Source organism: Thunnus thynnus, chromosome 20 (genome assembly GCF_963924715.1).
Source record: "Thunnus thynnus chromosome 20, fThuThy2.1, whole genome shotgun sequence".
NCBI classification, from domain to species: domain Eukaryota; kingdom Metazoa; phylum Chordata; class Actinopteri; order Scombriformes; family Scombridae; genus Thunnus; species Thunnus thynnus.
In genome coordinates this window covers 5,301,725-5,326,267 of record NC_089536.1, presented here as the reverse complement: position 1 = coordinate 5,326,267, position 24,543 = coordinate 5,301,725, and the positions used below count along the sequence as shown (strand labels likewise).

The 24,543-nt window shown below is 40.6% G+C and overlaps 1 protein-coding gene and 1 long non-coding RNA gene across 3 annotated transcripts; both read right to left on the bottom strand.

Moving 5' to 3' along the window:
- Positions 1-1,335: 1,335 nt before the first annotated feature.
- On the bottom strand, positions 1,336-21,124 carry tbx21 (T-box transcription factor 21). Its single transcript, XM_067575615.1, has 6 exons — positions 20,003-21,124; positions 8,487-8,641; positions 4,415-4,536; positions 4,012-4,170; positions 3,122-3,183; positions 1,336-2,788 (listed from the first exon to the last, which is right to left on the bottom strand). Exons 1-6 carry the CDS (start codon positions 20,548-20,550, stop codon positions 1,975-1,977), a joined length of 1,860 nt encoding a protein of 619 aa, XP_067431716.1. The 5' UTR covers positions 20,551-21,124; the 3' UTR covers positions 1,336-1,974.
- A 1,004-nt stretch (positions 21,125-22,128) lies between these two features.
- LOC137172038 (uncharacterized) lies at positions 22,129-24,207 on the bottom strand. Of its 2 annotated transcripts, none has more exons than XR_010924866.1 (2): positions 23,802-24,207; positions 22,129-22,662 (listed from the first exon to the last, which is right to left on the bottom strand). It is a non-coding gene; the product is annotated as an uncharacterized lncRNA (long non-coding RNA). The 2 variants fall into 2 exon arrangements; XR_010924865.1 differs by having other exon boundaries at positions 22,129-22,659.
- Between the last annotated feature and the right edge of the window lie 336 nt (positions 24,208-24,543).

Genomic DNA, 24,543 nt, shown 5'->3' with positions numbered 1-24,543 from the left:
ACTTATTTGGAAAGGTTGGTGAAGCAGCGAGTGGTCCGAGCTGTCACTGTCAGACCTTTTCTGTTGCTCTTCCTGAGGTTTCTATCTTTTGTCCCAGTTAAAGGGTTTTTTTTTGTGGAGCTTACACTTTTTCCATAAGTAGGGCATGTTCTACAGTTTCTTATGTCTCCTGTGACAAATACTTTTGGGCTATAGAAAGTGAAATTTACTTGCCTTAACACCAAAATACACCCAACTACTAGACAATTCTCTACAGTGCAACCCTGTCTCTTAGAAATTACATTTATATACAACTAAATTGCAACAGCAAATACATGTATGTTTTGCTAGAAAATTAATGCTTCCCTTCAAAATATCTGTTCTTGCAGCACAATATCTGCAAGTACACATTTGTCAATGCAACATGATTTAGTAGTATGTAAACGTAAATTCTAGGAGACAGTATGAACAAGATGGACGCTGCTAACTTAACGGGGACCATCAGCAGCAACCCACTGGGTCGTAAAGTTACAAGATGTCAACACCTACACAAGTCGTTCAACATCTTTAAATGTACACCCTTAAAACAGGAAGACTGCAGTGGTGTATGACAATAATGTGATAGCTGTTGGGGACACTACAATAGTGAAATGACAAGACACTGACTGAAAACCAGAAACAGACATTAGCCGTCTGTGAACACAAGACCAAAACCGGTCACAGCATCGACTGGGCAGGGGTCAAAGGTCATCAACCAGGAGTCAGTGCGCAGCTGGAGGAAGATCAAGTAGGACAAAGATGCCAGAGCGACAGGGGTTACCATCTCTCCTCCTTATACAACTACTTGTTATCACTTGACCGAAATTCCACACTTGGGTCAGGTGATGACAACTAAACCATCTCCATGACAACTGAGCAACTCCATCCACTGAAGAGGACCATGAGATGTGGTTGAAACCTTGTGTTGAGAATTTTTTTTTTGTCTTCTATAATACCCTCTCTTTAAACATTTGTTGGTTTGTTATGATTAATCCACATTTCATCAAATTAACCATCCGTTAATTCCACAATTGTTCCTTTACACATGTGAGATATGTTGGATTGCGTCCAGCTGTAAGGACTTGCTATTTCTGCTGTGGTTGCTGATTTACTTATCAGCAACCTACACAGAAAAGGTTGTCCTAGCAGGGTTGAAACAGATTAGCGGCCTTACTTCAGAACATGTGCTTGCTAAGCTCTCTTAACACCCTGACATAACTTTACTCAGACACTGTGGCCTCTGCACTGTCAACCTGTAATGCTTCTCTGTCGCCACTAGTGGGAGCTCTCTGGGGCGGATTGAAGAGAAGAGGTGTATGTGTGTGTGTGTGTGTGTGTGTGTGTGTGTGTGTGTGTGTGTGTGTGTGTGTGTGAGAAATATAATTTCCCCTGAGAATCATCAGGGGGAAATGAACGTGAGCATACTGTGAGAGGATGTGTGAATGGTTGAGGGTGAGAAGGAAGAGACAAGACAGAGCTAAAGAGACAGAAAGAGTGTTTGATGCAGAAAGAACAGACAATCCCTGCAGGCATCTGTCAGCAAGCAGATATGCAGATCTTTTTTGTTTTTTTTGAAATATCCAGATGTTTCAAAGGCTTAAGTCACAGGTCTGTATGTCTATTTGGTGTTTATGTGACTCTAGGGCAGCTGTCGCCGGACCAGTCACATCCATTTGGCCTCCTGTTCAACACTAACTTTGACAGTAACCTTGAAACTTCCTTCTGTAATCATTTGACACTTTGACTTTAAAGATAGGCTCCCCACGCTGTGATGTGAAAGTAGATGAGGTTGCACGTTCTGTTATGTGGTTCTGGTAATTGTCTGCAGCACAAAAAAAACAAAAAAACAAAAATTGGGATGATGATCATGACCTGACTGGACAGACTGATGCGTCCACGAGGGAGGTGTGGGAAGACATTGGGAGAGATTGTGGCGGTTGGTGATGTGTGAGGTCTTCAGTGGGTGTAATAGCCATAGTAGTCTGCATCGCTGTTGCTGTCTTTCTCGCAGATGTCTCCACTGCGCGGAGGCGGGGAGTTTTCGGTGCTGGACGTGTATGGTGACACTCTCCTCTTCTTGTTGTCCCCCACGCTTCCGCCTTCAAACAGGCCTGAGTCTGCAGAGTCTGCTGATTTCACAGAAGGCGGTTCGAGCCAGGGCTCCTCTCCCACCACAGCTCCAGTGTCTTTGGGCTTGTCCTGCAGCAGGGGCGGCTGGAGAGACTCTAGAAGCGAAGGAGGATTCAGCCTAGGGTTGCCGGGTGACGTCGAGGATGAAGAAGAGGAGGATAGGGGTCTAAACCAGCCCAGACTAGGGCCGGGTTTACTGGGGTGGCTGAGGTACTGAGGGGTGGGCCGGCTGGTACTCCAGCCCGCCGAGGTGGCCCCTGATACAGACACACTAGTAGATGCAAAGGGATGGTCTGGATAGTAGCTAAGGGCATGGTGAGCGGATGTCTGCAAAGGGAAAGGCTTGTAGAAACCATTTCCCGAGAAGTCCCCTTCATAGGAGGAAGTGAAGTCAAGCCGGTTGGGGGCTACACCCTGCTGAGGAGGCAGGTACCAGCGGCTGTGAGGACCAGGGCTGGAGGATGGGTCTTTGTGTTGCTGGCCCATACCGATGGGCTCCCGGCCATAGAAGCGGCTCTGGGGCAGGGGGCTCATGTACTGCTCAGAGAGGTAGCCTTGGGGGTAGCAACTCCCTGGCAGCAGCTGCTGGCTCTCTGTAGGGGAGGGGGTGAGGCGATCAGAGTCGGGAGGAGCGTACAGCCTAGGCAGGAGGGGAAGAGAAGAGAGTGTGAGAAGAAGAAGAAAAAAAAGGTGTTATTTCCTGCTGAAACCTCAAACTATCTATCAAACATCTAGCAGCCCCTCACACCCTTTCACTGCTGCATGCTCGAGCTGCGCAGTAATTGCATCTATGCCAATATTGAAAGGGTGATGTGAGCAGCCGGGGGCATTTAAGCACCAGCAGTGATGCAGTCTCACTATTTATGGTTCAAGGTTCAAATGAAGTGATGTGTTCTTTTACCCTCTTTAAAAGGAGATTTACTACTGTATGATTTTCTCTTTATAAAACACAGTTGTTCTCCACATTACTTACGTGTCGTAATTGTCGCGGAAACCTTTAGCGAAGGGGTTATGGTCTATTTTCAGCTGAGTGATCTGTGTGGGGAATAGGAGGAGGGCAATGAGAGAATGCAGGCATAGGAAAAAGAAGGAGTGAGCGGCCACGTAAGAGAAACAAGAGAGCAGAAAGAGTGAGGTCAGAGACTAATAATTAATGAGGATAACATGCAATTTCTTGTTGTTGGAAAGAGTTCATCTTTAGAACCTGAGACTGGGCACTAGTATAAGTACTCACGGCATACACAGTATAGCATACAACACAGTGCGGATCTCATCTTGGCATACAGCAACGCTTAAACAATGTATGTGAACAGCTGTCGAAGATATACTGTTTACAGCACCTACTGGGGAGGGGTGAGCAGCACGCAGGTCAGTCGAGGTGAGGTGACTCTTAGTTGAACTTAGCTACTGTATAATAAGCCATGCTAACGCTTACAGTAAGCTGTAGGAATGTAAATTAGTGTGTATGCATTTTTGATGCATGCATGCATTAACCAAAGCTTCTATCTCAAACATGGCTCTGACATGAATGATTGAACTCTAGACCTCATTAATATGGTGTTATAGAGGTTATAAGAGGTGTCGTTATGGTGTTATGACCCCATTGTGCCAAATCAAGACGGTAAATAAAAGAAAATAAAGTAACAGATGCTAAATCATCACTTGAAAATGTAACAAATTAGTGAAACAGGACTTTAAAACAAGACTTATTTATTTTCAGGCTTTTTCCAAGTCCAACCTTCCAAGAAGTCGGTCACGGTTTCACTCTTGATGCTGTATTTATGCATTTAAAATCTATTTTTCCACATTCAAAACTCATCCCCCTTTTCAGAGAATGCGTTTCATGCACTCGACGTGACTTACATCTGCGTTCTGATAAGCGGTGACAGCGATGAATTGAGTCTCCGGGAAGACGAAGGTCTGAGCTTTGGATGAGAGGAAGGGGTCCTCCGTGCCGTCCTCCTTCACCTCCACGATGTGAAGACGAGGCTGGTACTTATGAAGGGACTGGAGCACGATCATCTGAAGGTGAATTGAAGGTCAGGACATCCGGAAAGACAGGTCGCTTACTGATAATATCAAATATCTGATATAATAATGTGATTCACTTTGACTGTGTATGGTGTTGGGTATTTTTGGAATCAGGGGAGAATAAATCTCTTAGACTCAGGGTTAAGATGATGTTTGGATTTTGTTAAAATAGATAGAGATATTAGAGAAAACAGAGAAAAAACACAAGTAGAAGACAAAGAGCAGGATAAAGTACCTGTGCCACGTTGTTGGTGCTGCCTTTGTTGTTGGTGAGCTTGAGTTTGCTGAACGACACTTCTTGTCTCATCCAGTGAGCTCCGGTGTTGGGAGAGTCGGGGTGCATGTACATCCTGTTCCCTGCAGGGAACAAAGCAAAGATACACTTATAACCATGACTCCATGACCTTACAATTGATATTTAAAGTGTTAAAACATTTCCTGTCACATCTAAAACAAACAAACAAACAGTATTGTTGAATTTTGTGGTCACTTAAACAAGCATAAATCTAATCTGTAAATCTGCATGTTTATTAAAATGTCAGAGCTGAATAAAACATCATACAGGAGTTTAGCAGCATCAACTGATCCTTTGTCATTAATTTAAACATGTAAGTTTTACTAATTTCTAGTTCATTCAACTTAAAACAGCCACTTAAGAGCTGATAAGCATGAATTAACTTGAAAGGAGTTGCATGAACGTACGGCTCAACTCGTTAAATTAAGTTTCTCAAGAAACATGATTAGACTTCCCAGCATGCATTGTTTGAGAGCTTTGTTTCTGTAGTTTGAAGACAACATACATGATGGAAACTTGCTGTGTGTCTTTAATACATGTTAAGATAAATCATGGTTGTTTCTTTTCATAGCAATAAAAACAATTTAAACCATGATGGAGGTTTGTATCGAATTCAGTCCCTACTTCCATGAATGGTAAATGTAACTGCATTTATATCGTCCGTTATCGACCATTCAAAGCGCTTTACAATACCTGCCAACATTCACTCATTCATACGCTGATGGCAGAGGCTGCCATGCGAGGTGCCAACTTGCTCTTCAGGAGCGATACTTCCTACCCAAAGCACGCCACAATGTTTCTATGCTCACCCATTCACACACACACAATCACATTTAGGGTTCAGTATCTTGCTTAAGGACACTTTGACATGCGGTCTGGAGGAACCACCAACCTTCTGATTGGCGGACAACCCGCTTTACCTCCTGAGTCACAGCAAAGTCTCTGTTAATAGCATATTGTTGCATATTGGTGGTTTGACTCTGTTACAAATTCTTAATGTTAAAGATTCTTCAGACTTTGAAGATGTAAATAGGAAGCAAATCTGACTGCGACCTGATGTCAGTGTGATTGAACATATCTCAAGTTGACTGAACTTGTTATCTCTGGTTGAGTTTCACAGTTATTTATTAATTTTTTTTATTTTCACACATCAATGAGACGACTTTGACGACATTCTTCATCTTAAATTCATTTCACAATGCAAGTGACTGTAAAAATCACTTTCATGTGGTTGATTCAGCTTAATAAGTAGGACGGCGAGAAGCTGTAACACTTTTTCATTACAAAAAAAAACCATACATTTGGTTGATGACTGGCTATTTTCTGCCAACAGAGACAATATTGTTCTCATTCTTTTTTACAATTGATGCATTCTTCTTACAGGATATAATCTCAGCACCATGATTTTTCACAGCGTCACCACAACGACCTGGTAACCTTATATGAGCACACCACATAACTGCACTATTAAATCTAATTCAGTAAAGTTGTTTCACCACAGTTTCCACAACTTTAGCACATCAGCAGTCACCTTTCCACAACACCTGGCACATGTGTGACAACACTTTACAGTCTCTCTCATTTAGATAATTGTGGTTTAGTTATCATCAATCACACACACAAAATGTCGTTTTGGTTGGCTTACTTTTGTTAAGTTTTTTTTTTTTTTTCTTTCTGAGGTGTGAACAGGAAGAAATAATGAATGAATGAATAAAGGAAAGCAGCACAAGGAGTGAGACACATAGATGGAAACAGACGTAAAAAAAGATTTCCATGTTTCTTACGTAGCTGCAAACTGGAAATAAGGATAGAAACGTAATCACAGATCTAATATTTCTGTCCATGAATCTGAACACTGTATAAATAAAGCAGAAATATGAGGCTGAAATGAATACAATATACTCAGGGAGCAGTGTGTGGGAGGCAAACATGGTGCTTGAAGAGAGCTCAAATGTTAAGTAATAAAAAGATACTTCTGGACACTGTGGATTATGGGAAAGTGGTGCCCGACCAGCTCAGACACTTGCTGGAGAAACTGTGATCAATCTGAAGTTGAAGTACTGAAAGTGCTCAATCATGATATTCACAAATATCCCAATTTAGTCTTTCTCAGTGTTTCAGAGTCTCAAAGTTTTTCCAAAAGGCTTCGATGAAGGTGGTAAAACTGATTTAATCCTACTAGTTTTCGCTATTAAATGTATTACATCATATGGAACCAGAGCGTTTGGAGTTTTTATGAGATGGAGCAAATAACATCTGCCTTAAGGCTGCAATGAGGTTATTAGAGCTGAAACAATTAGTCAGTTAATTGATTGTTTCAATGGTTTTCAAGCAAAAACACCCAAAAGTTCCTGTTATTTAAAATGTGCTGCTTTTCTCAGTTTTATATCATTACATCTTTGAACATCTTTTGGTTTCGGACTGATGACGTTTTGACGTTTTACAGACTGAAAGATTCATCAAAAAAATAAAAAAACCCCAGTACAATCAATGATGAAAATATTGCAGCCTTAGGATCAAGTTAGTTAAGCAATCTTACACTCTCTTAAACTGTTTACATGAACCACATTTTCTCATAATTTACACTCTTTACTCTCTTCCTGCTTATCTGACACCTACAGGCACACATAATCTCACATTTTTGTGCGTTTTCTGTTTTCTTTGAACTGTATTAGATACTGAAATCAAAATAAGTTAAAACAAGTGCAGGTCTTGTGAATTTGGGAGCCAATAAATATTTTTCTGGCGTACTCCCAAATGAATTAAAGTGAGTGTTTGAGTAAAGCTGAGGATTGGCTGCACACACAGATAAAAGACGTGGACATTAGTGAACAGATATCTACTATAAAGTAAATGTGCTGTTTCTCCTAGACATAAACAAGTTCACACACTCTGTCACTAAACTTGAGCTGTGGCTCATACAGCATTGGGGGAATACTTAACCAGAACCTGCAGTCTGTAAAGTGAAGCTGCAAAAGCAATATTAAAATGTCCACAAAAACCTCTAGACTCAGACGACTGTGCATTATGATGCACATCTTGGTTTCCCTACTGTGTGAGTGTAGGTTTGCTACGATATTGCTTAAGAAACCACTTCCTCAAGATCTTCCATGTTGCGTGCACTGAAGCTCACCGACTGTCCAGGTTCTCACACATTAGCCATCAGTCTTCGATCATCTGTTCAGTGCTTTTGGAAGCCCCAAGAGGACACATTAGGATATACTTTTTGTTTGTTTTATTCCTGGCTACTGAGGGTAAGTTTAGAAATGTTTAGGAAAAAAACTTATAACGTTGGTTCGAAGTAAAACACTTGAGAAACAAACTGAGCAACTCGGTGGCTCCAAATATCAGAGAGAGGTGACTGAAAAACTCAAATTCCAAGTGATGTGATGCTAATAAACTGCAAACTGCATGTTCAGCTTCAAATCAAAGGAATGACAGAGGAAAAAATCTGCTATTGGTGAGTAGGAAACAGTTTTTAGAGCTGCAAAAATTAATGTCAGTTAATTGACAAGTCAATTAATCGATCAACATTAAATTAATCTGCAGCTGTTTTGTAATCGATTAATTGTTTTGAGTGATTTTCAAGTAAAAATGCTAAAATTCTCTGGTTCCAGCCTCTTTAATGTGAATATTTTCTGGTTTCTTTAGTCCTCTATGACAGTAAACTGAATATCTTTGTTGTTGTGGACAAAACAAGACATTCGAGGACGTCACCATGAACTTTGGGAGAACGTGATAAACATTTTTCACCATATTCTGCCATTTTAGAAACCAAACGACTAATCAATAATAAAAATAATTGTTAGTTGCAGCCCTATACAAGTCATATTCTAGATATTACCTACTGTATCACTCTTTAGTTGTGTTTTATATTTGCATGATGTTCTCTGATCATGGAAATGTTTCTAATAGCCATAAACACAGCAGCAATAGAAATCAAAATGTCAATCCATTCCTCATTACAGCACATTACTTTGGGTTTTGTTATGTGTTACAGTTTGAAACGTACCTGGCATGTTACCCTCCGCTTTCCCACACTGGACCCACTTGCCGCCCTGGTACCTCCAGTGGTGCTGATCAGCCAAAATCACGTCCACGTAGACGTTATAGTGCGCAGAAGGGTCCAGAACGCTGATGTTGAAGCTCAGAAAGGGGAACATCCTCCTGGATAAGTAAAAAAGCATTTAACCATTATTCATTATCCTTTTGTACACATATATCTGCATATTTTGGAACTGCAAAGACAAACATCACTGTAAAGCTGAAATTTACATTAAATTTAGATACCTTGATGTTTCAACAAAAGCGTTAATTTTTGTGTTACCTCAAAAAAATTTCATGTAAGTTGTTGCTAAAAAGATGAAGAACAAATGTAGACACCATTTTCTTTCACAGTTGGACAAGTGCCAGCAGAAAAACAAGTATTTTGTATTTTAGGGGATATAAAATATAGGTACAAGTGAGATTGTGCAGCATTTTACCAGCATAAAGTATTATTAATGACCACAGCCCTTCCCCCAACCAGCTATATCTTTCTAAGCAAACTAATTTTTTTCCAAAACATCAGTGAAAAGTAACTTATACATGAAAGTAAATGCAAAAAGAACAAATAGATGTGACTTCAGATGTATAAGAAGTGCTCTTTAAGGACAGCAATGTAAGTAAAGCAGGGAGGTGACCCTGTTTGTCTTTGCTTCACTAGCTAAAGAATCAGAGTAGTGAGTAATAGACGTGAGGTGGAGGGGATGGCTGACAGAGGGGGCGAGTGAAGGTGAATTTTTAATGTTGCTGTTAATAAAAGATGCCTCTAAAGCTGCTCCTGTTTGCCGGGGCTTTGCATCTTGAACTTATTTTGATCACGGAGGGCTTCAGTGAGACGAGGTAACCGGGAGGTCATACCGTCCCTGGGCACCACGGCCCAGGGAAGGAGAAGGAGAGGCTGGGTTAAACCAAGAGAAAAACTCTCTCTCTCTCTCTCTCTCTCTCTCTCTGTCTCTCTCTCTCACACACACACATAATACAGACACGCACCAAATACACAAAACCACAATGGACACACACTTCTGGCATTTTACAGTGGCTCATTCATGTCTACGCTTGACATTCAATCTACAGAGAAACATTCAAACTGCCTCAGCATTACTAACCATGTTGACTAGTTCCCATTTTACATTATACAGAATAAATGAGCAGTAAATACATTCTCTGGGTCAGCCAGTCACATATTTGCCACCTTGTTTTGACTGTTTTTCATCCCATAAAAGATGTAAGACATTACCGAGTTGCATCATCTTTCCAAGTTAATGCAATAGTTTAACATTTTGGGAGCAAGAAAGCGGATATACTTATTAATTTATACTTATGAGTTAGAGAAGAATGATGCCACTTTCACTTTTGTAGGCTAAATATGAAGCTACAGCCAGCAGCCGGTTAGCTTAGCTTAGCATAAAGACTGGAAGCTGGGGGGAACAGCTAGCCTGGCTCTGTCCCATAGTAAAAAATCCACCTACCAGCAACTCTAAAGCTCACTAATGAACACATTATATCTTGTTTGTTTAACCCATACAAAAACTGAAGTGTAAAAATGACAGCAAAGTTAGGCTATGTGTTCAGAAAGAGCCAGGCTAGCTGTTACTTCCTGTTTCTAGCCTTTATGCCAAGCTAAGTAGGAGGCAATAGCTAGATTGACTCATCAAGAAACAGTTTGACACATACATAACCTCCCATAAAACCATGAATTGTCCTTTTTACACTTTGGTTGTTGTATGGATTAAACAAATGATACATAATGTGTTAATTAGCTTTAGAGGTTTTGATTGGTGGATTTTATTGTCTTAGGACAGAGCCAGGCTAGCTGTTTCCACCTGCTTCCAGTCTTCATGCTAAGCTAAGCTAAGCTAAGTGGCTGCTGGCTGTAATTTCATATTTAACAGACAGACATGAGAGTGGTATCCATCTTCTCATCTAACTCTTGTAAAAATAAGCACATTCTCTTTATGTTGGACTGTTTGTTTAAATGTAAACAGTCCACAGTATCTGAACAGCAAATAATGATCCACTGAATGAGGACTGAGGCAGTCGTTGCTTGTATGTGGATCTGTGCTGCACTCTGGGTCTATATAAGGTCACGAGAGTGTAGTTGGTGTTAATAAATCAGGGCAACATGTTTGACATTTTGCCCAGCTGCTTTTTTTCACTGGCGAACAGCACCTGAGGCTATGGAGCATCTGTAATGAGTGATAGGCAACCGGCACCACCCTCCATCCATCCATCCATCCCATTGCTGTGTTCAATCAGTTTTAATTTTAAACTACTCATCCTGCCTTGAGTACATTTTGAATCCAAGCTGGATTAAAGTGTGTTGCTAGATTGTAAAATCAGAATGAGGGATTTGCTTAGAAACGCTCTGTTTCAGCGTAAATCAGTTGAAAGACTTTGTTAGTATTAGTAAGTGTTCTCCAGTCCTTTCAAGAGTCATTACAGATATAACTATGTTCTATCAGGCATGACTTAAATTAGTCATTGTAAAAGTGCAACAACTGGTCATGAAAAAAAGGAAAAACACCTTCCCTTACAGAAACACCTTCGCTCTTTTCTAAAACGTTTTGGTGTGGGTGGAACAAATAGATAAGATCTTCTCTATTTCATCATCGCTCTCAATACGCTAATGCTGTTCTCTTGATCATAAACAAGGGTTAAACATATGATGATAATTCAGCTTGTTAGACATAGAGCATGTCAAGAAAAGATAACCCTACATGTTGGCAGTGCTGTCTAGATAAACTACAAAAACTGTTAACTCGTCTGTATGGAAATTCATCTCATTTAGATTCAGTGTGTCCTCCTCCCTGGAGCGTTTTGGTCATTTAGTGGTGTAAAAACAAGTGAGGTGTGTAAAGAGAGAAAGTGTTTGAGGCTACTGTTAGCAGGCTAGTAAGGCACCTGGAGGGTATGTCCGTGTTGATGAGATATTTTGTGTATGTGTTGCCTGAAACTGTGTGCATGCTTGTGTCTATACATCAAAAGTACCAATTTAAAGACACAATTAATCCTCGAAGTTGGATGTCATATGTTCGTTACAAGCTGTCATATTGGAATAGTTTATTCTTTATTTCTATAAGATATTGGTACTTGATACTGATCGAAATCTTTCAGTAGCAAAGTATCAAAAGCTAGCATCAAATACTTGCTCAAATTCATACTATTTCTTTAATCTAGTTTCTGATTTTAATCATAATTTTGCTGATAGCTTGACTAGTTAAAAAGACTAGGAAATGTTCTTGTCAGACAACGTTTGAAATTTGAAGACTTTAGCTCTAAATGAAAAAAAGAGTTTTGTAGAAAAAGCTTTTAAAATTCCTGAAATCAAAAAGTTTCATGTTGGTGTTGGAGCCAGTACAAAAATTTTAAACAATATTACACTTCTCATATACATATACTCATATTGTATATAGACTGTGTTACTACATACTAATAGTTTAAAGGAAAAATAACATGCTTTTTGAGATTTTCTGTCATTTACATATTGTTATAATGTTGGATGTCTATAGGTCCAAAATCTGGAGTGAACGTATGTAAAAATGCTGCCTTAAAGTCAAAAGCCAGGGCTTCATCCCCCTTGGACACTCTGTTTGCAATGTTACTGTTACTTCCCCATCAAAATGACATCAGATTGTTCGTACATGCTCCGTATTACATGACGTTTGCTCACATATTTTGTATCTGATATCAGCTGGAATGCGTGGATGTATCTGAGAGGTTTATATTTTGATTAAAGAACACACAAAAAGAAGCAAAATCCCACTACTACTGTTTGTTTACATAGCCTCCAGGGGCTGGAGGAAGTCTGCTGAGAGGCAGCTAACCAATCAGAACAGAGTGGAGCAGGGTCTTAAAGAGACATGAGCTCAAACGGCCTGTTTCAGACAGAGGCTGAACTGAGGGGCTGAATAAAATGGTCAGTATATGATAAATAAGGAGTTTTGTTGAACTGTAAATCATGCAAAGATATTCCAGTAGAGCCCCAGAATATAAATACAGACCTGGTAATGGTCATGATATGTCCTCTTTAAAAAATCTTTACCCTCCTTGATTGACTGGTTGAATAAATTTGATTTCAAATGTCAACAAATGCTTGCATTTGCATTCTTTGAAAATATATTACGCATGATCAAATATACTCTTTATGCTTGTGGACTGAGCACACACACTCTTCTTACCCTCCAGTGGTAAGACAAAACCCTGCCTTGATAGGTCCCAGTTGGGTCTTTTTGGCTACATGGCGAGTCCAGTTTAACAATCAATCATAGTTCTTGGTGAAACATGATCGTGGCAGCGGCTCTTTAGTGGCTTGCAAAGAACAGGTGAGAGGGCTCTTCTTCCATTGGTGTTTTAATACAAGTGAAAACAGAAAGAGGCTGTTCTGCAAATGAAAATGAATCCACCTACACTTGACGAGAGTAATCTAGAAAGTTGATGAGTAGTTATCGTTTTTGCTCCACTGATATTGTCGATTCACTTATACTACAGCCTTTTATGGGAAATCAAAACTTGCCGGGGGGGGAGGGGAGGAGAGGGGGGGGCGAAACCATAGAAAACACAACACAGAGTGGTATTTGCATGCGAGGGCGGTAACTATAGAGTTCACCAGGAGAAGCTGAAAAACACAAAACACATCAGACAACATCAAGTTAGCGTGCAGTTATTGTGTGTGCGGTGGCGGTGTGGTAAGGAAAGGGTACAGTAGCTGCTTTCTGACTACAGTTTGACGCATGCAGCATTTTATTTCTATGAGGCTGTTACAACCACAAGAAAAACAGCTCAATCTTCTTTTGCTGTATTTTTCTATTGTTTTAGCAAATTCTTTAGCAGCAGGCTGATATACAAATACATGGACTTGCTTGGGCACCAGTTGGAATCAAACCTGCAACTCTACAGCTATCAGACAGACCAACTTGCCAGTGCTCCACTCTGATTCACCAGAAACATGATAGTAATGACAAACGGCTGGCAGTCTCTGATCCAGGTGTATACGCACATGAATACTCATAACTGTAGTCCTTTTTCAGACTAAATACCATAGAAACAGACGAGTGTGGTGTACCAGCCAGTAATACAGAGACAGTGCCAGTGGTGGTGACATTTAAAAAAATCAAAATAAACTGTGTGGATGTTGCAGAGAGAGGAGGGGGGTTGTGTAGACATAGGGCGCGGGAGGGGAAACCGCGGGGGGGAAACAGAGGTTAGAGAAAGGGAAAAGGAAAGAGCAGAGGGTGGAGTGTAGGGAGGGAGGGGTGGAGGGGTTGTCCTGGGGATGCAAGGCAGAAGCTTGAGAGGAGAGGAACTGGTTATTCACCAGGGAGAGGACTTTTCTACATGAGCGCACCCGCTGATTCATCTGGACAGGAGTTCAGGTCCAGTTTTTGTCACCGTGCGTACGCTTGATCATCTGTGACGAAAACATGCCAGTCTACAGCTGCTGCCGGACACAAGCACTCTTTAACACGGACAATCCCTGCTCCTGTATTGACTCACTGCAGAGGAATTGTACGGTGGCCCTGAGAGCTCAACGAATAACAAACAAATAGAGAAAAGCAAATTCATCAGTTTGACAACACATGCACCGCAGAAGTGTCTCCAGAGGATGCTTAAAAATTATCATCACATCTTGACGTGCGATCACAACGTCAAAATAAACCAATAACACTTGCATCTTAGCTCCTTCCAAAACCACTGACAGACAGTTAACCTCAATAACGTCATGAGACACAAACTGTGGCAACAACAAGCGTGTCCAGACGTGTTCGCCGCTTTTAAAGGTGCAGTGTGGAGAATTTAGCAGCATCTAGTGGAACAGACTTGGCAGAAATGGAATATAACATTCATAAGTGTGTTTTAATTAGTGTACAATCACCTGAGAATAAGAATCGTTGTGTTTTTGTTACCTTAGAACGAGGCCTTTATATCTACACAGGGAGCAGGTCCTCTTCCACGCAGCCAGCCATGTTTCTACAGTTGCCCAGAAGGGACAAACCAAACACTGGCTCTACAGAGGGCCTTTCATGGTTTTTGCGAGTTTTACGGCCACTGTAGGTTCTCCTACACGTGGAAAGGGAGGGGGAGGGGTATTCAGTTGGTTGCAATCTGCAAACTCACTGCTAGATACCACTAAATCCTACACACTGCACCTTTAAAGTGTCCCCTGGAAAGACTTACGTTGTGTTATCTGTATATGCAACGTGTTTTTTTGTAAATGCTGCACATGTGCTGTAACATTGATGAAGACGTGTTTTGTTTATTTGCATGTCTTGGAGGACACTGTAGGACTCATGGACTAGAGATGTTGAAATTTCTTTTTTGTAGTGCAGAATGTCATCTGATACCGTTGCACCGTGGGATTGATTCCATGCTTCATGCCTTATGTAGAGCCAGGCTGGCTATATATTTATTAATGACAACAAATCCAAATGAAAAAAAACCGAAACCAACAACATGTTAGTCCGTCTCTTTATATTTTCCAACTTCCCTACTCAACCTCATGCCGGTTGGTTCCTACTGAAGACATTTTTAAAAATGGCGCACAAATATATAAATAAATGTTTGAAAATGCTCAGTTATCTCATAAAACAGCCGGATTCTGTAGATTTGTAGCAAACATTACTCAAACCAGAGGAAAAGGTGCATTTGTTGGGGACTATTTTCAGCAGCAGATTAACTCATATTTGGTGCTGTAGTGAGTATTTCTGGCAGCATGACAGTGTGTGTGTGGGATTGATTTAAAATTAAACTTCAGTGTCTGTGTTCATGGTAATGAAGGAACATTCCACTCAGTGCAACGGTGTGGCTCACTGATGTGTTTTTAATAGTTTTTGGACAAAATGAAGCTTGAAGACACATCAGGCTTTGGATACACAGACATTATTTCTTAGTGGGATCAATTAATTGTTAGTTTTGGTCTTTTCATGGGACTTCTTGACGCTAAAAGCTTGCAGGCAAGACGAAAGCCTTCATAGTTTGCATCTAATGAATCAAACACAAATCAGCAGCACGTTTTTCACTCAGCCTCAGAGTTTTTTATTAACCCTATAAGAAACCAAATATAGAGAAACACCAGTGAAAAATAACCCCTTGGGGGCAGCAGGGTCTGGCCTGCGGCTCGAAAACGTGGTGGACTTCACCGCTCATTTATTAGAATAAGTTATTTGCACGATAAGAGGAAGCTCTTGTTTAGCTATCTGAAAATATTGGTACTAGATGTTTCTGCGAAAAGCTGCATATGCACACATAAACAGCTGAACAGGAAGCGACGAGTCATACTGTCAAAACCTTGAAATAGTCCCACTTCTGCTTTCAGATAGAGACACACACACACACACAGAAAGATAATTAATATACAGCACTTCCAAATATTCCTAAAAACGGCACCTTACAGCGTGTGTGATGATGATTTTTTTTCCACTGACATGATCATTAACATATTTAACATTACTGTTTTATTGAGTATTAAAATGTCTGAAGCCAGGCACAGTAGAAAAGACGCCCACTCTAATTTCCTTGGTAATGTGAAGCGATCATTTCCAAAATATGACATATGTACTTTGGAAAGAAACTTGATTCTTCATCGCTATACATGAACGTTGAGCATTTTTCACTTTGTATGACTTACCTGAGCAGCTGCACGCCATTTAAAAAATACTAAATCTTTTTTAAATGATGCGCTGGTCGTGATTTCATAGAGTAGATGTTGTAATACATGTTTTGTAAGAAAAAAATGTCACTATCTACAAATCTGGGGATGTAAAAATGCTCATATATGCTAATAATTGTGCAGTTCTGCTTTTCTGCGATTGCTTCACTCATAGCATTAGCATGTAATAAGTACCTACTCTTCTTAGGAAGCCAAAAAAAAAATGTTTTAAAAAAAATCAAAGGATAATTTCCTCTGTGAAAAACTACCACCAGACATCAGACTGCTACATGTCATGATGTGGACTCAGTGGAGCAGAGAGAGCAGATGAGCATGGTTCCTCTGAGTCTGATGTTTAACTCTGCATTATTTCCCTGAAAGGTGTTTGTGTGGTAAGAACTTAGTCAGTCCTATCTCCTTCCTCGAACATATATGGTCAGCGAGAATCACACGCACAACCACATTCCCATGACTTGTGAAATATTAAGTGTGTGGCACTTTTCTGGCCAAATAAAAGAAAAAGTATATGCTTCTTGGAAACCACGGCAGGGAAAAGTACATCCTCTTGACTCATATCTCAACTAAGACCATGCCAGGTGTGTAGGATCTGTACTTTGGTGAAACAAATGAATGAAGGAAAAAGCTTCACTTTCTCTTTTCAACTTTACTCACTTGATTCTTTTTTTACTATATCAGAAAATCCCATTAATTTTGCAGCTGAAAGGCCTCTCTCTGCTTCTCTTCTTCTTTCATTTGTTTGAGCTCTAGACAACAATAACCGCGCTGTGTTTTTATTTACCTCCACATCCTGCTGCGCGCTGTCTCGATGAACTTTGCCTTCATACGCGAGTCAAACGTAGGCCGAGAGGACTCTGAAATGGCATCGACTATAGTGTTGGTGATCTGAATTTAGCTCATGAGAGGTGGAGATGAATTCGCCCCCCTCACCCCCCCACACCACCACCACCACCACCACCCTGCGCGCCTTTCCCTTTGCTACAGGCCATGAAAATGTCTCTAGATTTCAAAGCCCCAGGTGTGGTACATGAGCAAAACTTCTGAGAGATCTGTCAGGCTGTACACCCGGCGTCTACCAGCTACAGAGTGCAGGCTGAAGAAAGCAGCAGAAAAAAAAAAAAAAAAAAAAGAGAATCTAGTCTTTTACTTCCTGAACTTCAAAGCCGCCTCACCCCTCTCAGCATGGCCATCTAAAGCCTCAGTGGTGTTTGACCCTTCTCTCTACTTTTCTCTAGAGTTTCTTTCACTCTTTCTTCTAGATGCCGGGGTTTTGATTAACATTGCAGACCCTCAGACTTCGCTCATGAAATCACTGCAAAATTATTGTGGGAGCCCAAACCCAAGATGAAAATTTAAGAAGGACAGTGCCTCTGATATTGAAAAACCATCCGTATCCTCTTCTTAACTCCTCCAAAAATCTGTCAGGAGTTTTTGTTTTGTTTTTTTAGTATTAATATATGTTTATTATCACTATTATTTGTTATCTGGCACCTTCATCGCTTGGTGCGTTGGGTGCTTGCAGATGCACATGTCGGGGGGGGGGAGATAAGATAAAAGGCATATTCTTTGGCAGGATTTGAAATTTTGCTAATATGAGGTTTGTGGTTTTTGCATAACATGAAAATTTTCTTTTTGTCAGAAGTGGAAGGAAAACACCTCCGCGCCCATGTTATTGCGGGTAGAGCTGACACTTTTGTGTAGAAAAGGGAACAAATGTGTGTGTTTGTATGTTTCCCTACAGTCTTTGCTCTGAGGATATGTTGAAATGAGGGGATTTAAAATGAAAACTGTATCGAGTATTTTAATTACATGAGCTGACACGGACACAGTCTAGACACCAGTCTGCCAGGTTACACACACACACACACACACACACACACACACACTGAGAAAAATAATAAGTGAATTAAATACAAATTTACACCATAAACACCTGAAACTATCTATATCTGCTTTCGCCAACACCTGACTCCTAAAATGATTCCTATTACTCATAAAATCTGCACACACTCTAAAGTTTGTAACAGGTTTAAACATATGCAACAACGGAAATGTATTGAACTAATATAGAAACTAAGTTTCTTACATATGCAGGGTATTTTTTTTTTTATTTTTGCACAAGTCTAATTGGAAATTTTTTTTAAAAAAAAGTCAGAAATCTTCTCAAGAATCTACTTCAAAGTAGTTCTGGCTTTCAAAAATGAATTTTTAACTGCACTGGAAATAGCTCTGACAGCAGGTGTACCTACAGCAGTCAACCAGAGAGTAAAGAAGCCATGAAGGTCAAAGGGGAATATTTCGCAGGACTTGTAACACGCAGCTTACAAATTGAAATTCATATTCCAAAACTGTTAATCTGTTAATTCCAAAACACACAAAAATGTGTCAAAACAACAACGAAAATGTCACCAGGAAATCATTATGAGCTTATTTTTGAATTATAATATTTACTCAAGTCGATTTCATAAAAAAAAATGGGGCTTCAGCTGACAAGCCGAGTAAAATCATTGGGAAATATCAGTGTCCTATTATATGACAGCGCACTTGTTTTCTGTGCACAGATCCGAGCCATGAGAAACTTATGGCCTGAAACCTTCTGTCAAACACAAGTGTCGCATATTTAATCCTCATCGACGTGGCTGCATCTTAATGCTCGGTGACCCATCAGCAGAGCCCCGGCAGCGCCGTCTCTTCCCCCCCATTTCTAAGATCAAGGAGCTCTGTGCTGTGCAGAAACCTGCCCCAACAAAAATGCTTTTTTAAAAAAAAGATGTGTTTTACTCTCAATTTCAGTATCGCCGTTTCTAAATCCGCCTACACGCTGAGGTTGAATTATCGAAAAAGTTTATGTCTCACTTCATCACCTCTGCTTTTATATGTCATCCTCTCAGTGTGATAGATAACTTGATCTGTCACTGATTTGATCTTGTCGAACAAAAGAACACCAGTGTTATAATTACAGGAGGGGAGAGTGTGTGTTTTCCAAATTAATGGCGAGGAAAGATTCATTTTGAAGTGCGTCCAGTGACTGAGGAAAGTAGTGATAATGTGAACTTTTTTCCAATTACAAAAGGGGTCAAACTTAATTGATTTGCCCGCTTGTTGGCGTTAAATGCCTGCTGTGTTAAAATGAAGGGGCCCCAGTGCCTCTTGAGGTCAAGCAGAGGTGTCAAAATGTTTTCCAGCAACTGATGTTGGCTCCACTTCATCATTTCTTTGGCTGCTGAACAACTGTTGCCCTGAGCAAATTTTAGATTTCGTGCAATTTGTCAAGAAGGAAAGTTGAGAGCAAATTCTGTACGCCAATTAAAACTGCAGATTATATTGTTTATCCTTGAAATAATTTACTGTATCCTGTATATTTTCTTGTCAATTTAATTTCTATTAACTGGTGATTCCGCTCACCAATTTATGCGCAAAATAAAAAACAGTAAAAGTGGGAAATCTATTATGCATTTAGTCCAGATGTTATTCTCATCGTCCTAAAATAAAAAGTCGCTAACACCTTCATCACCTGACCACTGATGCGAAGTCAAACAAGAGCTTTGAGTAAACTATAACCTCCAATTGGCGATCAGAGCACAACAAGGCCGTAAAGTGTTATTTAATTGTCAGGAAAACTGTTCTTTAACTGGAATTGTGGCACAATTCTGTCATGTAGTTTGAGTAAAGCAGAAAGTGAGTAAAAACTACGAGCTAAAGGGACCCGCGGTTTAACCCACCTCTCATTCTTTCTGAACATAAAAGTGATATTCAATCAATATCTTTTTATCAGCGTGGGATGATAAGAGGGGGATGTAATGTTTGTGTGTCAGACTTACCTCCCCTGTTTGGTTATGATCATCTCGGTTTGGAACTTGTGGAACTTGGCCCACAGCGGGTAGTTATTGAGCAGAGCCTGAGTCTTCCCGCACACCTGTAGCCCAGGTAAAGGGTAGAGAGGCGGGCGCTGGTAACCGTGCTGAAAGCTCGCAGGGTAATTCTCCGGAGAAGGAGAATATACGTCTTTAGCGCCCGTGGGAAAGCCGTCTCCCGCCGTAGGGATGTAACCCTGCCCGGCCCCACTTCTCGGCGGCGACCTCACGCCGCCGTACGGACAGCTGCTGAGGGTCTGTGCGTAAAACCTGCCGGGCTGCGCTCCGTACCCTCCGACCGTCTGCTCCGAGTGGTACGGCAGAGCCAGAGCGTCCTGCCCGCTTTGAACTGAGTCCGTGTAGTAAAACCTCGCGTCCTGAATCCCCATTTTAAACTCGGCGAGCTCCTTGCTGCCGCGGTGGAGGTGACTAGTGATGTCGGTGCTCTTAGCGAAAGTTTGCGTTTCAGTCCCATTCAACATGCTGAGGTAGAGGTTGCCACCTATGCCGCCCATTTGCAGCCCCGCTCCCGGTCTGTGCGTAATGTCATAAGTCCCCCGCTCTCACGTCCAACTGAATAACAGCATGTACAAAGAAAAAAGAAAAAAAAATATCACAAAAAACAGCACAGTCTGGACTTTATCCTCACCTATGACTTTAATGCTTTAGTCTCTCGCTGCGCACTGACATAACATCAACTTTGAATGTCTCGTCTTCAAAGCCTTTAAATCAAAAATATAAACATATCCTCCCTCACACTCACTCATTAGACTATTCACCAAACTTTTTTTTTTATTACCCGAGTGGGATGATTGTCTTGTCTTTTTTTTTTGACGTGTGGAGTCGCTACCAGTGACTCGAACACATGCTCAGTTTTCTAACCTATGATATATACATTTAGCGACTTTGGAGGTGTGTCTGATGAAGAGGCAGGACGTGATAGGCTCCAGATATGAAGGAGACATCCCCCTTCTCACTGAGTCGCTCAACACAAATCACACGCACCAAAAAAAGGAATGTGGTAATTGCTTTTAAAGGATATTTAAAAATATCGATAATATTTTTTTTTCTTTTTTTTAAAAACGACTCCACAAGAAATGAAAATCAGTAAAAAATAAGTGTAATAAATTGACAAATAAATAGTATAAAGGTCCCTGTTGGAAATATCTGTGTGCATTTTCGTTTAGTAATCTGCACATTATGTATAATTAATGCAATTATATGATGCAGAGTTAGTAAAGTGATCTGCGAGGGGCTGAAATGAAACTAATTAATTAGGCGATAATTTAACTATAACACTGTAAATCTGACAAATATTTTACAGACTGCGCATGTTGGATATTAAATTGACTTTATAATTTATCAATACATTTATATTTTGCACATAGGATTTATAAGAAGTTCTTTCAGCTTGTAAACCACATTTTTAAGGAGGTTTGAATTATTTTTTCTGTCTGATTCATTGGTCGACTTGTAAACATTTATTCGCCAGTTCTCTCTGAAGTTAAAGCTTATTCGTTAAAGAAATGGTGATTTTTTTGTAATTTGGTCAAAACCTACGTAAAACATTGTTAACTCTTTGTGTCGCAGGACATTTCGAGAGGAGGGAAATCCGTTTTTTTACTTTCTCAGTTCTTCGTTACTATAAACCAGTTGGCAGGTTGAATCATTTTTCATTCCCCATTTAAATCACTGAAACCCGTTCAACGTTTTGGGGTTTTTTTTATACTTGTATAATAAGCGCTGCTTGTGTGAGGTCAAGATTAACGACCTTTTTGTGCTATTATGGTTGTTATAATTGTGTCTTTAAAATGGATGTTAATCAATAAAACAAAATAAATGTGTTTTTAGGACATAAAACTTCAACTTGACTTTTCTAAAATTGATTCAGGATGTGATTATCCATCAAGAAAACATGTTCTGATTTGCTGTTTATGTGTGTAACTGATAATGTATTTGTTGCTTTCTTTTTTTTGTTGCTGTTGTTAATTATAACCAATTAAAAAAGTATATAATATCTAGTAATAACATGCTTATCTAGAGGTTAGCAAGTCTGTCACAATAATACAATAAAGGAAACAGAATCTCAACAGTGAAGCAGATTTTTTACTTTATGAAAGGTCAGGACCTGATTCCTAAAACTCTACAATGAAGTTGTTAAAAGTTTTAATGGGAACACAAAGAGGAAGCAAGTTGAAAAATACCAGAATTTTCCTTTAAGACGTTACACAATCTCCCAGCACAAGCCTGGAGTTATTAGGCCTTGTGTGTTAGCAAGTTAAGACAAAATTAATAAGTTTCATAACACTTTACATATCAAACCAGATGTGATTTAACTTATTTTGACCTGCTTGGTGTTTGAAGTCAGCATTTGTGGCAGCAGAACACCTCAGAAACAGGTCAGGTAAGGTTTCAGTTCCAGTCAAATATGCAAAATTAACTTTCACAAATGTTCGCTGCGATTGCTAAAGCTTCCCGTTGTGCCGTCGTGACAAATCACAGCTCATTTGCTCCGACTCTGCATGAAACAGAAACTGGTTTGCCGTCATGCACAAGTCTCTGCTCTTGAAGACCTTTTAGTGGATTGTTTGTCCGTCACCGGTCAACCAGCCTGGACGGAGGATCTGCTTCATAAACACAAATGAAACAGATGACCCTGAGGTATTAGCAGCTGCACGTGTGTGAAGATACACACACACACACACACACATTAATAGATGAAAGCCCCTCCAGTGCAGGTATGACACAGTTATCCCCCCCTCGACACTGTCATTGCTCTAATCCCACTTCCTGTGTTTCTCCTAGCAAGGTGAGCTAACAAGGGCACGCGCTGAAGTCATCAGTGTTGACACCGGTGGCGAGAGGGCCACAGTGTGAGCGACACCGCGGCCGCCACGGCCAGCCAGGCGTGCCCACTCCCCCCCCTATACACCCCCGGCTGGAGTCACCACTTCCTCTGCTGCTCTGCTCTCCCTTGCTTCCGGTTAGAGCCCCCAAGCCATCACCTTGTTGAAGCACAATCAGCTTTCATTTTCTCCTGAGACTGTTATTAGCAGATCAGGTGGTTTTCATGTGGTCAGGCATGAAGCTAAACACGCGGGGGGTCGGGGGGTGGGGGGGATGCAGATATTCTGAGCAGCGTGAAGCATTTTTAATCTGCATGTCCGAACCTTTCTGATGAAGAACATGAACATTTGTGATTATCTTATGATGTCTCAGGAACCAATTTAAACTTTCTGCTGCTGCCTTTAAGTCAGTCTGGGCGAGCAGAAGTTATAAATAGTGAATTATAATCTCCTTCAAACTTGTAGACATGACCTGTGCTGCAACTGGATACTGATGTAAAATCTTGATGACTGTAAAAGAATGTAGTAAAAGCAAGTGCAGTTGGCTTGTACACGGCTTCTGTGGGCCGACAGATTTAGACGTGATAGACGGGCACATCAGCGGATGTCTTAACATGTCTTCATTAACGGTATCACCAGAGCTCTCAATTGAAGCAGATGATATTTTGTGAAAGGGAAGAGGTGGCGGTGATTATGAGATTACACTGTTAAATCATTAGCTGGCTTAAAGAACATGACTGATGATAAAATATAAAAAAATGAGCCAGGTTCTATTTGGTGTGTAATGAATGACACTGTTAATCCCCGGCTGACATTAAGGATCTCAGTACGCTTCAGATAAAGTGCTTTTTGGATGGTCGAACAGCGACTAAAACCACGTTTCCGATGTTGGAATTTCAGGCCTGTATTTGACAACTTACCCAACTTTCAGGTGTGCAAAGATGTGAAGGTAAGCAACATTTTGAACTTCTCTCTCCAGCTCCATTTTTGGAAACTTGATACAACTACTTCTGTCAGTGTTTTTGTGTACAACCCGTTGACATAGTGAGGTGTGTTCTCACCTTTTGGTTTGCATTGCAGCTGGTTTGAAGCCCAGAGTTGCTGCTTACAGTCGGTCGTCATCTTTTCCGTTCGGAGACATGACCTTCCAAATAAGGAGTGAGAGGTGAAACATGCCCCGCTACCTCAGACCCAAGCTAACGTTAGCTTACTGGGAACACCGAGCGGTGCACACATGGGCTAAGGTTAGCTACGTTAGCTAAATTGTACTAACAGGGCAGGTATAATTATCAAGTAACATTAAACTTATCAAAATATAGCAACAGTAGTCCCAGAGCCGAGGAGAGCAGCAGGTGAGCCAACTGTCAATCACAGCTGTCAATCAACACCCACACGACAGACATCAAAGCTACTATAAATCTTCAAATCTTTTTAACGGAGCAATATTTTTACACTTTTTGAATCAGAGTCAGTTGGAGCCAGACATTTTTTGGAGTCAGCATCCAGCATCTAGTGGCCGCTACTGGCATTGAACTTTAATTTACTTCCACATTGGCTTCAGCCTCAAGCCGTGGTAGTTGCAGCACGGTACAACTGGTACAACACTATAAATGTCTTTGAGACTGTCCCAAAGTGTGTGCTGTTATTCCCGTTGTATGATTC